Source organism: Pipistrellus kuhlii, unplaced genomic scaffold, assembly GCF_014108245.1.
Source record: "Pipistrellus kuhlii isolate mPipKuh1 unplaced genomic scaffold, mPipKuh1.p scaffold_m20_p_9, whole genome shotgun sequence".
Taxonomy (NCBI): Eukaryota; Metazoa; Chordata; class Mammalia; order Chiroptera; family Vespertilionidae; genus Pipistrellus; species Pipistrellus kuhlii.
This window is the reverse complement of record NW_023425595.1, coordinates 30761323-30778269: the sequence shown is the minus strand read 5'-3', so window position 1 is coordinate 30778269 and position 16947 is coordinate 30761323. Positions and strand designations below refer to the sequence as shown.

The 16947-nt window shown below is 41.9% G+C and overlaps 1 protein-coding gene across 1 annotated transcript; it reads right to left on the bottom strand.

The window, feature by feature from the left end:
* Positions 1-10157: 10157 nt before the first annotated feature.
* UBQLN3 (ubiquilin 3) lies at positions 10158-12134 on the bottom strand. The gene has a single exon (XM_036428082.1). The coding sequence runs from the start codon at positions 12132-12134 to the stop codon at positions 10158-10160; it is 1977 nt and encodes a 658-aa protein (XP_036283975.1).
* Positions 12135-16947: the final 4813 nt, after the last annotated feature.

The following is a 16947-nucleotide window of genomic DNA, read 5'->3' as shown; positions in this document are numbered from 1 at the left end:
CAACTATAGAACCAGCTTTAAAAATACTGATTATAGTCACCTAACCTCACTAAATGACTATCTACTGACCATGAACTAGTTCAGACCAGGCTCCCACTTCTATATGAAGAGAATGAAGACATGTATAACCAGTCCATCCAGCCTCAATTAGGGTCTTGTGGGCAGCTTGCATTTTTGATAACTACAAAACTGAGTAACCCATCTATCTGGTTCTAAGCATCATGTTCCCCAAGAACAAAAGATAAACTATGATTTCAACTCCCACAGGATCAAAACTAAAACAAGAAAAATTGTGAGAAAGTAAGAGTTTGATTTCAGGTCTTTATGACTTAACAATTAGATTTAAGGTATATTTGAAGAGGAGATTTGTCACTGGGGAAGGTACATATTTTGGCTCTCAGAAAACAGGGACTCTCTCAGGCACTGTCTTGACCACTCCGGGCAGGTGCGCCCCAGGGTAAATTGTCTAATCCCTGCAGCAATTATATATTTTTTACTATAAAAATGAATACATCAGGCTGTTTCAACATTTGCCATTATAAATAGTCAGAGCTGTCATCCCAGGGGAACTTCCTGGTATATCTTTTTTATTTATTGATTGATTATGGTTTCACATAATTATCCTCATCCTCCCATTCCCATCCCAAACCCCTTCCCACATATACCCCCACCCCTCTGTTGTCCATGGCCACTGGTTAGGCTTATATGCATGCACACAAGTTCTTTGGTTGATCTCTCTCCCTACCCCAACCCTGCCCTACTTTCCCTCTGAGATTTGAGAATCTGATTGCTGCTTCTTTTTTCTCTGGGTCCGTTTTCGTTCTACAAACTGATTCATTTGCCTCTCAGCATAACCATATGGCTTATGCTGCCTGGTATATCTTACTCCTCAAACCTTTGGAATCTTTGAACTGGGCACAATAACTTTTGGACTGGATCAAACACACACACACACACACACACACACACACACACACACACCAAACAAACAAAATCAGTGTCTTCCAAAAAAATATTTGCAAAGCTAACAGAAAAGCAGACATCCTGAAAATGAAAGGCATTCTTTGGAATTAGCATCTCCAGGTATAGCTAAAGAACAGCTTAATTGTACCTATAGAAATTCCTTTCTTGACTTATTAACACCAAAAGAAATTGATTCCTTCTATTTGTGTAACTATTCCCTTTCCCTTTCTCAATAATACCCTTGACTTCACCTCCAAATGAATTAGTGCTTCCCAGAATTGCAATTCTTTTTTTTTTTTTTTTAATCTCAAATAAGCCCTTGTTGCTTTTCACTTTGGCCTTTTATTTTTAGGTTATTTTTATTTGTGGATGTGGAGCAAGCACATATTAGAATCCTTTGCTGTCATGATAAATAATATATACCAGTGAACAAGCTCTAGACCAGGCGTCTTCAAACTATGGCCCGCGGGCCACATGCGGCCCGCAGAGGAGTCTGATCCGGCCCACCAGGTTTTTTGGGCAGTGAGCGCAGCCGAGGTGTTACAGTAGGAATTAGTAGTTCATATAGTCCGGCCCTCCAGCTCTCTGAGGGACCGTGATCTGGCCCCCACTTTAAAAAGTTTGAAGACGCCTGCTCTAGACTGTCTCCTCACAAACCTGTTTCTTCCATAGTCTTCTGTATCAAAGCTAAATTCACAGCCAAGACAGTTAATGTCAGAACAGAATCTCAGATTTGCCTTTCCCTCCAGTTCCTTTCCCTCTTCAAATAATATGATCATTCAACCAGTTGTTCAGGCCCAAAACACAGGAATCATCCTCTTTCCATGTCTAATTTATCAGCAAATATCACAGGCCTTTTCTTTAAAATGTATCCTGAATCTGATTACCTCGGTGCTTTCAATACTGCGATCGTCTGCCAGCTGGCGTCCCTGCCTCCTTTCTTGGCCCTCAGTTTGTATTGGCCTCATCCTTTCAATAACCATTATTGTGGCTGGATAAGCCCTGTAATTCTTTTTTTTAAATATATTTTTTATTTCAGAGAGGGAGAGAGAGAGATAGAAACATTAATGATGAGAGTGTATCAAGGATCAGCTGCCTCCTGCACTCCTCTGACTGAGGATGGAGCCTGCAACCTGAGCATATGCCCTTGACTGAAACAAACCTGGGACCTTCCAGTCCGAAATTCAATGCTCTATCTATCCACTGCACCAAACTAGGTAGGATGGGCCCTGTGATTCTTATCATGATTGCAATATGACCTCAGCAATAGCCTTCAGGAAACTTTGAAAGAGACAGTTTTATTTACAAGTCCTGGAAGTTACATGGCACCTTTGGGGCCACATTAGAGAGAGAGAGAGAGGTGGGGTGGGTGGGGGGGGGGTTTACTTTTATTGGGGTCAAGAGTGGGGCATTCAGTGTTTTGTGAGTTTACTCTTTATTGGTGGATTTAAAACATAAGAGCAGGAATTTAAACCATAGCAAGAAGAAAAAAAGAAGAAAAGAAAAACACTGACAAATGATCAGTTAATGGAAATCAACCATACTCTCAAACAAAGGCTATCAGAGGGGAGGGAGTGTCCTGGCTCCTTATCTAATCCTGTGGCTGGAAATGTGTTTATTGGACACAGCGGACTTTGAAGTGGATGCCCCTTTGAAGTGGATGTTTGGGAAATAAAAGCTCAGATCAGCCACTTGCATTACAAATAAAGAAAAAGCACTGTCAGGGCTTAACTTTGCAAAGTAGTGAATATGATATTTTAAAAATATAGCTCACTTAATCTCACCTCTTTACCCAAAACCACCAAATATTTTTCTATTATATTTTAATTAAATCTAAATGTTTTACCAAGACTAAAATGCCCTAACAATCTAGCCCATGCCAGCCTCCCTGGCCCCATCTCTGAGTATCTGCTCCTGTCACAGCAGACTACTTGTGTCCCTGGAACACCCCAAGCTAGTGCCTGCATTTTAATTGATGTCCCTTTGACCTGGGAACTCTTGCTCCTGACCTTCATTGAGATAAGTGCCTTTATTCATTACATCTCTGCTTCAGTGGTGTTCTTCCTGATAACCAACCAAAAAGAGTCCACCTGTGGATCTCTGTTTCTTACTCTCCTTACTTTCTTCTTAACCTCTCCCTTTGCTTGCAATTATATTGATTGTTTGGTGCCTGCCCCTTCTGTATTGGCTTTTTGAAGGCAAGACTTCGTGTCTAGAATGTCTCCCTTCTCCAGCACCTAGCACAGGACCTGGTATATAGAGAGGCTGTTCAATTAGTATTAGCTGAATTAATAAATCCTCACATCTCCCTTCTTTTAAGTTTGCACATTCAAACGTATCAGAAAGTTTTATAAATTCTCTCTCCAAAATGTATTTTTAGTTGTCCACTTGTTGGACATACACCCTTGTGGAAAACCCAAATCTCAGGAGCCAACACCATCTCTGGCTGGAATGACTGCACAGGGCTTCCAATTGGACGTGGCTTCCACCCTTGCCACCCCCTCAGTCATGCTCCACATGAATTCAGGATAAAATCTACACTTGTACACGCCAACAAAGTCCTGTGCCATCTTTGCACTCCACTGTCTTTCCCACCTCACCATGACACACTTTCCTTATTATTTGTTGTTGTTAATCCTCACTTGAAGATATTTTTCCACTTATTGTATGGGGAGTGGAAGAGAGAGGAAGAGAAAGAGAAACATCAATGTAAGAGAAATATCGATTTGGTTGCCTCCTGCAGGAGTTCTGACCAGGGCTTGGACCTGTGAGGAGCCCACAACCAAGGTACCTGTCCTTGACCAGAATTGAACCTGGGACCCTTAGGTCTGCAGCCTGATGCTCTATCCACTGAGCCAAACCAGCCAGTGCGACACACTTTCCCTCTTATGCTTTACACTCTGGACACTGAAGGGAAGAAGTTTTTCACCCCAAAATGTGCTTTTATGGGTATTGATTATTTTAAGCTGGCTAACTTTAAGAAACAAGACACAGAACTAAAGGAATTCCTGCTTGAAGAAATGAAGATATCACCTTAACATAATATGAACTCTGTGAGACAGAGAGGGATTACGCAAAGTTGCTTGGACTCCATGTTCCAATATCTGGGTGGCCCCAGCAAGACTTTGTTGACTATGCTTTTTCTTATCTGCCTGTGAGTTGCCTACTTTCCCTTGGAAATCCCAGACTTTTGCTTCCTTTTCCTTAGTTCAGAATGGCTTATAAGCCTCAACTGCCCAATGTGTCTCCAGGCCCCTGTTCTTAGGGAACCCCCATATGTACTTACGTGATAAATTTGGTCATTTTCTCCTGTTAATCTGTCTTATGTTAATTTATTAGTTCAGCCAGAAGAATTCAGAAGGGTAGAGGGAAAAGTATTTGTTCCCCTTTAAACACACTAGTCTTTTTCTTCTTTTTTCTCTTTTTCTTCCAATGTGTCAAACTCTATCCAAACTCAAGGTCTTTTTTTTTTATTCTTTCCCATATGCTTGAAACATTCTTCACCCAGCTCTTTGAGTGTCTGGCTTCCTCTTACCCTCCAAATTTTTGCATAAATACTCCCTCCAGTGAGATACACTCTGACCACCCGTCTAAAAATATATCCCTCTTCCCTAATATAAACTAGAAACATATCTTGCTTATTTTCTGTATGAAATCTATAATAATTCAATTTTTTACATAATAGAAATTGATATAGAATAGAGATCAAGAGTGTGTCCTGTAAAGACAATGGTTCAAATCCAAGCTCTGGCTCCATCACTTACTAGCTGTGTAACCTTAGATTAGACACCTGACAATATTATTCTTTACTCATCTGTAAAATGGGTTTAATAATAGTACCTACCTGCTTGGCTGGTGTTGCTCATTTGGTTGATGCTCACCAATGAGCCAGTAATCAGTGTTCCAAGTCTAGATCAAGATGCATGCCTGCATTGCTGCTTGATTCCCAGTAGGGGGGTTAAAGGAGGCAACTTACTAATGATTCTCATTATTGATGGCTCTCTCTTCCCCTCTTCCTTAACCTCTGAAATCAGTAATAACATATTTTTATAAACTACCTACCTTATAGGGTTCTTTTAAGAACTGAGTATGTTAATATGCATAAGCTTAAAGAATAGTATCTAATTCTTGGTGAGTGCTCTGTGTTAGCTGTTACTTCTATTTCTTGTTTGTTTGAGGTCCGTTATCTCTACCATATTATATGCTTTTTAAGGCAGGAACCATTTCTATCTTGTTCACTATTATATTTCTAATACTGAGCACAGTTTCTGACATATGAAAATTGTTCAGGAAATACTTATCAAATTAATGAACTATAAAAGGCTACTTAATAAGTTGGGGAAAAGATTTATACTAGATGATCAAGTTGAAAGGCAGGCTATAAAACATTATGTACAATATAATCACAGTTTTGTAAAATATGTAAAAGGATACCATCATGGTATTAGCAGTGCCATCTAGGTAGTGGAATTATTGATGATTTTTGTATTCTTATTTTATTTATCAATGTTATCTAAATATTTTTAAATATTAAAACTTGTAAATTGAGCAAACAAGTCAAGTTATTTTTTTTAGAAAAGAAGAGATTTAACTACTAGAATAATGGGTGTTTTATGACTATCAAGGAAACATTTGGTTATGGCATAATAATCAATGAAAAATCTCTCTGAAATAAAGATCAAAATGTAACAGCACAGTTTCATCACAGCAATATCTAACCATAATGAAAATAATTTTACTCCAAATAACCAAAATAATATAATGTTTAAGTAGAGCCAAATATGTAAAAGCTATATAAATAAACTAAGCGGAAATATTTTCTATTCTAAAAGAAAAGACTGTCTGATACATTTCTCTAATTTTTCTCTAATTTTTAAATGTCAGGGAAAGCCACCTAAAATGTCATGTGTCCTTTTCTGAATTTTGACATCTATTATAAAGTGTATTCAGAAAAATCAACAAAATTAGACAAGGGAGTTTTGCAAAGGAATAATGAGTCAAGCATTGATCTTTTATTAAATATGTCATTAAATATTTTATTAAATAATTGAAGAAGTTTGATACAGAGAACAGACTGATGGTTGCCAGAGGGGAGGGGTTGAGGGACTGGGTAAAAAAAAGTGAAGGAGTTAAAAACTGCAAATTAGTAGTCACAAAAGAGTCCAGGGAGGTAAAGTACAGCACAAGGAATATAGTTGATAATAGTGTAATAACTATGTACAGTGTCAGACAGGTACTGAAAATGCCAGAGGGACTGCTTTGTAAGGTACATGATTGTCTAACCTCTGTACTCTACCTTTGAAACTAACATAAGAGTATTGAATGTAAATTGTCATTGGGAAAAAATTTAAAAAGCTAAATAAATAAAATAATTGAAGAAGTGTGGTACTAGTAGATTAACATTTTTAAAATAGAGATATATTCATCTGAGCACCATGGTAAAGAAGGTATTTCAGCCCAGTGTAGATAATTGCAAGAGTCAAGAGTGCAAAATTTCAATGAAATACCACAAACTCTGCCCCTTTCACTTTGTTCAAGTAAAGATTAAAGCATTAACCTCATTCAGGGCAGTGTTTAAGAGTATGGACTCTGGAAAGAGATAATCTAATTTCAAATTCTGGCTCTACTATGCAGGAGCTATATAACTATAAAAGACAAGCACTTCCCCTCTTCCTATGCCTCAGTTTCCCTCATCTGAAAAATATGGCTAATAATATGACCTGCATTAAAGAACCATCGTGTGGCTTCAGATGTAAAAAGTTTGGGCTTAATGGATAGAGCATCAGCCTGTGGACAGAGGGATCCCAGTTTCGATTCTGGTCCAGGGTACGTGCTTGGGTTGTGGGCTGGATCCCCACTGGGGGATGTGCAGGAGGCAGTCAATTAAGGATTCACTCTCATCATTGATGTTTCTATCTCTCTCCCCCTCTCCTTTCCTTTCTGAAATCAATAAATATATATATTGAAACATATATATTTTCCTTTCTGAAATCAATAAATATATATAGCTTGAAACAGAACCTAGCATGTAGGAAAACCTCAAAAAATGTTAACTATTATTAAAATTAAATGTAATTAATGCAACCCTAAAATATCTATGGAAATATGGAGATATATTTATAACATATATTAGAAAAATATCTAATATCTAAATAATATTATCTAAAAAGTAAAGAACACAGATGTCAAAAATTACTTTCCATTGTTTGGATAGTGCCTTTCTTTTAAAATGCCATTCACCTACCTGGCTGGCTATCTGTAATACAAATCATCAGACTTCACTGTTTTGTTCTGTTTTTACTTTCTAGCAAACCTCTGTTTAAAGAAAGGGCACATTTTGTGAGGGTCCAGGCACCAAGCCAAGTATGATCAGACCCTTTTTCTATTCCTCACCCACACTAACTGCTATTGCGGTCCTTCCATGGAGCAGATATTCACTTGGAGCACTGAGAACCAGCCCATGGAATGTCTCTGGAGGCCTTTTCTTTCAGTAACATCAGCCCACAGAAATCTCTCTTCCCAAACCCCAACAGGTTTTATTTTCACAAACACAATCTCCAGCCCTGTGTTTTGCTCTATTTGATTCATATCTACCTGGTCTCATCAACTACTTTCTCTAATAGTTGTTCATTTTCTCACTCCCCATTCAATGTTGTCTCAGTGAATGATTTATTGATTGCTTTCCTATGCACCAAACCCTGTGTTAGCTGCTAATGGAGAACAGTGACTGTGCCTGCCCCTGGAACCTCCTCCTCCTGGAATTTCACCACCTTCGCCATGGAACGGGGCATGGGACTGATGAGTTGTCGCTGATGAGGCTATAGCAAGGATTCTCATCATCTCATCAACTATAGAGAATATGGACAAAAATGAGTCCACTTCCCAGGACTTTTAGACGCAAATTCCCACCTGCTGCCTGCCCTATTAAGCTTGCTTTCCTTCATATGAAACCTTATGCTTCTCTTTCCCATTTAGGGGTGTCTAACACAATCAGAGAAGGGGCCAAAATCTAAAATCCAGCCTAAATCGCGGGCCGAATGGTTTACTGAACAGTCATAAACTGTCATTGTGATGGAAACGCAGCGGAGTGCAGTGATGACAGCGCGGTGCGGGCCACATTGCAAGGCCTGGCGGGACGGATTTGGCCCGCGGGCCTTGTGTTTGACACATGTGCCATAGATAGATGAGAACAGCAACATTTATTTCCCTCCCGTCCTCTCCCCCTCCACCTCCACTCCCACCCTCACTTTTTTCCCCATACCTAAGTGGTTTTCCCAGGACGGAATCAGAGATTGTGCATGTACATCTTCCTCACTCAGAGGCAGTCCCAGAGCACTATTTGGCTTGTTACTTTCAGGAAACAAGAGGCAAGACTTTTATCTTTGTTTCCCCAGTACCATCTTAAACTACAGTTCCTTTGGTTTGGACAAGAACTCCCCCACTGATGGGGAGCAAAGTGGGTGGTAACGGGGGTTCTGAAGTTTGGTGCTCCTCCTAGAGACTGAACCCTAAAATAGTGTACCCAGAAGTTCTTTTTTTCTCCAAGCTAAAAAGTAAAGAGAGTTTGGTCCAAGTATCCTGAGTTCCTGACAGAAGTTCTGTTTCTCCCAGTTCCTGAAAGGACCTCCCACACTGAGTCTCTGACGTTTAAACACACCACAGCCACTTGCATGGTGGCCTCTACCAGAGACACTTTTCTTTCCCTGACACAATTTTTTAAAAGGTTTTACTCCCTTTCTGTGGTAAATCTCCAAAAAAAAAAAAAAAAAACCTGTGTTGTGCGTGTGTGCTTATACACGTGCACATAGGCATGCCCATGTGAAAGTGTATTTGCCTGTGCATATGCACTGTGTGTTGGGACATTTCTTACAGTGTGAGTCCATGGACACATTCATGTGTATGGGGAATGGAAGGTATAATTCACTCGCTTGATTTATAAATTGTAACACTTTTACCCTAGAAGTTCATGGGCAACAGGAAGCATTTGAGTATAAATTAAAATTTAGCCTAAGATTCCTTGGGCCCTTCCCATGTGTGACATACATCCTACCTCAGTGCCTTTGTATACTCTATAATGACTCGTCTGCTGGAATACTCCTCTCCCCTCTCAAATCTTTACCTCTTTCGTTCTTACTTTCCAGGTAGTAGCTTAGAGCACATATTCACAGCAGTCTTCTCTGACTCCCAGAATAGATCAAGCCTGTGATGCTATTTCACACCCCCCTTCTCTTTCTTCTTAGCATTTATCATAGTTTGTAATTACAAATGAGCACTCTTCAAATATTCCCAATTTGAATAGTTCCTGCTACCACATGATAAACTCATGAGGGCAGGATCATATTTCTTACTTACATTGAATTCCTAAAAGTGAATGCTAAGGCCAGGATTCAACTTCAGAGCTAGGAGTTGCAAGAAAGACAAAATCCAGGGCACACATAGCCTGTGTCAATGACAGCAACTCTCCGAGTCTGGTTACTAGGGATGATAACCTAGTAAACCTGGCAAGATGGAAGATGCTTAGCCACAATCCTGCTCTATCTCTGTCCACTCAGGGATCAGCATTGAACTCAGAAAATGAGAGCCACCCGTGAGATAGTCTTCAGTAGAATAAAAATAAGCAACTGTGCCCACTCTCACTCTTCAGACAGACTGGTGGTAGAGGCACCAAAGAACAGAGTACATGGTGGCAGCTCCTACAGGACCCAAAATTTGAGGCACCTCTGGAAGGACACCAAGAAAGCTGCCTCAGCTCTCCCTACTCTATTCTCCATGCCTCTGAATTTTTTTTAGCTTCTAACATTCAGTTTCCCTTCATGCCCTCATATCCATGCAGACATAGCTCTAATCATCACCTCTTTTCCCACGTGTTCCCCTTTTCTCAGTGCCCACAAAGAATCAGACTCGGGCAGCAGTTGGAGATTGGATGTAATTGCATCTCAAGACAAGCATTTGCAGAGCTCACACTGGGGCCCCATCATTGTGCAGTGGCAGGGGAGGTTGGGTCACTCAAAGCACCCCCACCCTGTTTGTGGCCCTCTTTCTTCCTCATTGACTCTGGAATGATATTGTCTCCGCAGTAAAGGGCATAATAGTAAATTAAGTTCATAGTGTGGCTGCATTCAATAATGGGGGAGTGGGGCAGGGAATATGGGGGAAAGGGCACAGAGGAAAAGATACAGTCTGAACTTGGGCTCCTATGACTGCCTCAGCTTCTTTACCGCAGCATCCACATCACCTCCCGTGGCAATGAGGGCCTGGAGGTTGGCTTCAGGATTCAGAAAGCCCATGGCCCGCAGTTGCTCTAGCTGCACCCGGAAGTGAGCCTCGGGCTGCAGCTGCTGGGAATTGGTACCAGCTAGGGCTTGCAGTATCTGGAGGATGGGACTAGAATGGAGGCCTGGCTCCACAGAACCCTGTTCTGGGGAAACCTCAGGAGCTGGGGCTGGTGGAGGAGCCTCAGGCATAAGGGTGCCCTCTCCAGGCTCTGTCTCTCCTGCCATATTTCCCAGCCCTGCTAGGCAAGGCATGAACCAGAGGAGGAGGTGAGGTGCCTCAGTTGAGAGGACCTGCAGACCCTGCTCAATCTGAAGTAGGGCACGCATGGCACGAGGGTTTGCCATAGCTGCCTGAAGATGCAGCAGCAAGGGCAGCTGCCGGCGTATCTCATCCTGTAATTGTGGGGCCTGGTTCATGCTATCTGGTCTCAGAGATCTTTGATAAGCTGATGGTGGCATCCAGGAATGATCAGGGATTCCAGAGGTAGCTACCATTGGGGACGGTGGTGAAGGACCAAATGGGGCCTTGTTGGCAGCAACCCCCAACCCTGAGATAAGATCAGGCATGCTGGTGCTGTGACCAGTGGAGCCATTGCCTGAATGGTCTTGGCTTCCGCTTTGCCTAGGACTACTGTCTGTGGGGTATCTCAAGAATGCTGGGCAAGAGGATTTGCCTTTGACTGCTACTGACTCCTTAGGGCGTGGGCGGCCTGACTCTGGTTTCTGGGATGAAGCTGGGGGAACTCGAGATGAAGTTGGGGGAACTCGGTTTCCTGGTGGTGGTGCCTCCTGGCTTGGATTGAGGGTGGATGCAGCCCCCTGCAGGTAGGTTCCCAGGGACAGAGGGGTCTCGTGAAATTGTTGGAGGTAGTCATAGAGCCCTAAACTACCCAGAATGTTAGGAGCCCTGTTTCTAACCTCAGACATGTCCTGGTCCCCAGACCACCTGCCCCGCCTGCCACCTGAGGTTCCATTTGTGGAAGCCCAGGGATTGGGAAGAGGGTCACAGTTCTCCATCCTTGAGGGCTGGCTGTTGTTAGTGGTAGCATTAGCAGTAGAAGTGGCAGCAAAGGGGTTGCCACCAAACTGCTCCTGTACCGCATTAAGCATCGGGTCCATAATGTCTGTGTACATAGTTCGAAGCACATTGTAGCCACCGGGGATGCTCTCCAGGTTACTGAGTGCCCGGTCCTGGCTCCGCATCATTTCTTGCATCATGGCAGGGTTGCGTAGAAACTCCAGCGTCTGCCGCATGATTTCGGGATTGTTGAGGATATGCCCAATCTCAGGGTTGTGCTGGATCAGCTGCTGCATATGGGGGTTGTCATGAACCAGCTGACGCACCAGGCCTGTGTTGGACAGCAGACCCTGGATGAAAGGCTCGTCAATGATCTGAGCCACAAACTCAGGCACGGATACATTCTGCCACGTCAGTGGGCTTGGCTGGTCGGGGAAACTACCAGAAGTCAGGCCCAGCCCACTGAGGCCTGTGAGGACACCTAAGCTAAAGGTGGACTGCCCATCTGTTGGGAAAATGGAGCTTGGCTGAGGGAGCAATCCAGGGGCTCGACTAGGGACGGAAGCATCTGGAGAGTCAGTGCCCATGGTACGGCGCTGCATCTTGATGACCAGGTGGACGGTGAGGCCATCTCTCACTCCACACTGTGCCAGTGAGTCAGGATCCTTGAGGATTTTGCCAGCAAAGATTAAGACCAGCTGATCAGGGTGAGCCTTAAAGCGCTGCGATATCTCTTTCTTCAGCTGCTGGATGGTGCACGTGTCTTTAACTGAGAAATCCTCCTTGTCCTTGGGTGTCTTCACTGTCACTTTGATGAGGTGGGGATTCTGGACTGGTGCTGGACAGCCCTGCGGCAGGGCCTCTCCGCTTTTGGCCATGGTGGGCAGCAGAAGGCCCGGGTCTGTGGGGACACAGCTAGGGGATGGGAATGGGAGACCAAGATCATCTTCTGGAGCAGTGGAATAATTAGGAAGGTGAGCAGAAAGAGGACCTGGGATGTCAAGGTGGGAAAACTAGAGGGTCTACCTAGAAGGTTCAATGAGGTCTCTGGGGTAGGATGCTTTGGGAGGGTCATGGGTTTGAGAGATGGTATCGGGGAAAGAACACCTGAAGACATGGGAAAGGGTGCTACAATGGATGAGTAACTGGGCAAGGAAAAAGGATCCAATTTGGGGAATACATACCAATCAGCTGTGACCCCGTCCTTCCTTTTATACAGGGCTCCAAACCGCCCTCATCTTGCTGAACAGCCACCCCTGAAGCTTTCTGGGCTGGAACCCACTCTATCAGCTCACCTCTGTGACCTCACCACTGACATCACAGCCTCATAAAATGGATTTTGAGATTTCTCCAAGGTACGGATCCCTGGGAACTGTTTCTCCCAACCTTTAACTTTTCCATTTCCTATCTCAATTACCCTTTTCATAGTGAGGGCCCTTAGTTGATCCTCTTTCTGAGTCCAAGAGTCCTGATTCCACAAGCACTTGTATGTGGCATGTGGAGACTCATTTGGTTTAAGACTCGAATTCAGCTAATCCCCAGTCAACCTTCTTCCTGGCATTTTATGTTCCAGTCTTTTCTCTGATTCAACATTAGCTACAAATTATTTATATATTTTCAAAGTATTGACTTTCTGATAGGCAGAAGCTAAAATATGAGAAGGGAAAAATCATTATTACCTACACTACAGAACTCAAAGAATTGACTGGCTACTTATTGAGATTAAAAAAAGGAGAAGAAAATATAATTGTTACATAGAAAATTAAATAAAAGTTCAGTTTTACCTATATCTAAAATATCTATTTTATATTCAAGTGCAAATGTAGAGAGGTAATTCAATATCATGAATCTAGACTTCATCCACATTGATAAAGTATTTAGAATCAAAGCTTTGTGTATCTAGAAAAAGGGATAGAGGTAAAAAGACTGACTAATACACCCTACAATATTTAGAAGTCTGGAAGATTAAGTAAATTCAACAAAGGATATTTAGAAAAAAATAAAACATTAAGTCAAGAAAAAGCAGAGAGAGATAAAGAGATTCAAAAAAATAGAGAGTAACCGAAGGTGTCAAATGATATTGGTGAATCACTGGAAGGAGAACTGAGAATTGATATTGGATTTGATAAGAGAAAATTAAGACCTTGATGAAACAAGTTTTAGAAAAGTGGTGGGTACAGGAAACCTGATGGACTGGGTTTAAAATCAAATGATTTTTTTTAATTGGATCCAATAAAAACATTGTAAATAAGAAAAAAAGGATGGTGGCTATAGGGAAAGTGACAATAAAGGCTTTTTTCTTAAGATGAGAATATTACATATTTTTATTTTGATGGAGGCAATACAATGAGAAAAACATGAAACATGAGATAGAAAATAATTTCAAGAATAAATTATGGAGTAGATAAGTGGAGAGTTTGATTTAAGAGCATGGGAAGTTTATTCAATACAACAGGATGGAGAGTAGAGTGTATGAGTACAGATGAAATTAGTTGGTAGATTTTGTGATGGACACAGGTGTAAGTCGGTTCTGATCACTTTTATCTCTTATGAAATGAGCAAATAATAAGAGAGTGTATTGATTAAGGGCATTGATTCCAAGTGTGGTTCCCCAGACCACTAGCATCAGCATCAACTGAGGCTCCACTCTAGATCTACTGAATCAGAGCTTCTTGGAATGAAGCTCAGAAATTCATGTTTTGACACACTCTCCAAGTTATACTAATGCAAATTCTGGAGTAATATTGAAGTAGAAAAATGTCCAAGTATCACTAACAGACCAAGTAAGGCCTTTGGTAATGCTAGAGGCCCCATGCAAGAATTTGTGTAAGGGGTGAGGTCCCTAGGCCGAGATCATGGCCAATCAGGGCTGTCTCACCCAGCCCCAATCAGGGTCAGGTTGATTAGGGACAGCTGATTGGGGCCTGCTGGATGGGGGGAGGGGTAGGAAGGGGGAAGTACCACAGGAGGTTGGCCACTGGCTGGGGGAGGGACAGAGGGAGGTTGGCCAGTGGGCCAGGGGTAGAAACTGACCAGGGGGAGGGACCACAGGAGGTTGGCTGGCTGTGGAAAGTTGGCTGTGGGAGCACACTGACCACCAAAGGCAGCTCCTGTGTTGAGCATCTGCCCCCTGGTGGTCAGTGCTTATAGCAACTGGTTGACCAGTCCTTCCAGTCATTTGGTCATAACAGTCACTTAGGCTTTTAAATGTATATTTAGATGATATTAGTCAGCACAGTTGTCTGCTTTCCTTTGCCTACACAGAGATTAGGCAGAGTTGGGTAGACCATGATGAGTTTGGTAGGTGAGTGCTATGCCAGAATGATTATATTGACAGATATGGACTAGTTTTGAAGCTACAGAATTGTGGTCAGAAAGCAAAAGATGATGCAAGAAGGACACTTATCACACTTCTAATTCCATATCATTCCATATCATTCCATAGGGAATGAAGCAAGCAACCAGCACTGCTAGAGAAGCAATGTTCTCAGTGGACAACCAGAATTCCATTACAGCAAAAAAAGGTAAAGGTGCATTTGAAAAGTTGTAGATATAAGGATTTTGATGTTACTAAATTATGAAGTCTAAATAGTAGGATGGAAAGGTTTGGAGGACTGATGATAAGTGGAATATTGAGTCAGATAAGAAACAGTCAAGCATATTGGGATGAGACTTTAAAAGATGACCCGGAGAGCCTGGGATTTTTATGTAAACAGAGTCAAGCAAGATATAAGGCAAAATTGAATTAACAAAGTGGTCCTATTGTGGAGATAAAGCATCAGTTTTAGCTATAATTTCTTTCTTGAGATGTACTTTTTTGGTATGTTGTGGTGGTGGTGGAGTAGGAATTTTTTTTTTTTTAATATATTTTATTGATTTTTCACAGAGAGGAAGAGAGAGGGATAGAGAGTCAGAAACATCAATCAGTTGCCCCTTGCACACCCCCTACTGGGGATGTGCCCTCAACCAAGGTACATGCCCTTGACCAGAATCGAACCCGGGACCCTTCAGTCCCCAGGCCGACGCTCTATCCACTGAGCCAAACCGGTTTTGGCAGGAGTATAAATTTTTAACAGTATGTGTGCTAGATGCTCTTGGAGTTTTATGGGCCTGTCCTTTGCTCTTGCTGATGATGTCATAGCTGGAGGATGGGTGGCCTGTGGGCAGCACAGACACCTCTAGATCCAATTTTCAGTCCAGAACCAGAAAACTCTTACCACCTCCACCCATCCCACCCTAAATTCAGACCTATCATCTTTAACCTGCTTTATCACAACAACACCTAGCAGTGGTTTTTGTTTGTTATTATTTTTTTTAATATTTTTATTGATTTCAGAGAGAAAGAAAAAGGGAGAAAGAGCGAAACATCAATGATGAGAATCATCTATCCATTGTCCCCTGCATGCCCCACACTGGGAATTGTCCCGCAATCCAGTTCTCAATCTGAGCACCTGGATTGAGGAATTGAACCATGATCTCCTGGTTCATAGGTCACCACTCAACCCTTGAGCCATGCCAGCTGGGTGTGGTTTTAATAGTAAAATCCAAAATTCTCACGAGACCTACAAACCTCTTCATGACTTCTCTTATTTCCTTCCCTGACCCCATTTTCTTATTCACTCCAGCTACATGATCTCATTATTCTTTAAACACAAGGACACTCCTACCTGATAATTTTTATTTTTATTATACAGCCTTCTTATGTTTCCAGAAGATTTGGGGGTATGGGTTGGGTGAAGATTTTCTCTATCCTAGAAGCAGGAGCAGGGCCAGCCAAGGAGGCTTCCATTGGAGGCATTCCAAACTAAAGTTTAATAATGTGCTCCTTGCAAAGTACTTTTAATTCACTTATTAATTGGTCTTTTATACATGTTATTATAGCAGAATTATTAGGATGGTTTATTTCAGTGTTCTTAAATCTCTATCTTTGTGTTGAAGCATTAAGGGAAAAGATTTCTGTAAACCAAGAAGAGAGAGTGAAAGTGGTTAACAGTGAAATTCCTAAGAAGACAGCTTTAGGCAACTAAAAAGCCAGAATCTCAATTCCATTAATTTTTATTTGGGTAGCATATGAATTTTCTATTAGAGGATAGGTTAAAATGTATATGTATGTCTATGTTAATGTTTGGTGTGGATGGAAATGTTGTTTATGTAAACATGATAATGCATATGTCTTTTTGGATAAATATTTGTGCATGTATATGTGTGAAGTATAAGCATGAGGCAGTGTTTGTGAACTATTCCATTGTCTGGGTAACTGTGAAGACTTCAGGGTCTTGTCAGAAACTGATCATTGTCTCACTAATTAGAAAGATGTGGACAGGGAATCCGAAGGCTGGTCAACCTTAATTGCTCTGAAAGGTCAGAGCTAATCACTCATTGTTTAGTTGAGACATTGTTAACTGAAGCAGCCTCCACCTGTTAGTGTTATGTAAATTTATACTGATTTGCTGTTATTGGAATTTCCTGCCTAAAGGCTATGGGTGTATCCCATAGTCTTAATAAAAGGGATAGCAAGGCCAGAGTTGAATGTAGTTCTCTCTTGGGCTCCCGCCTGGCCCCCAATATTCCCAAATTAATACTTTTCTATGTCTCTTTCATTTGTGTGCGGTCTCCTCCAGAAACCAAACCCTGAACCCCACAGGGTGTGAAAGGGGTTCCAACAGGATCTGAGGCATTGAACATTTCATT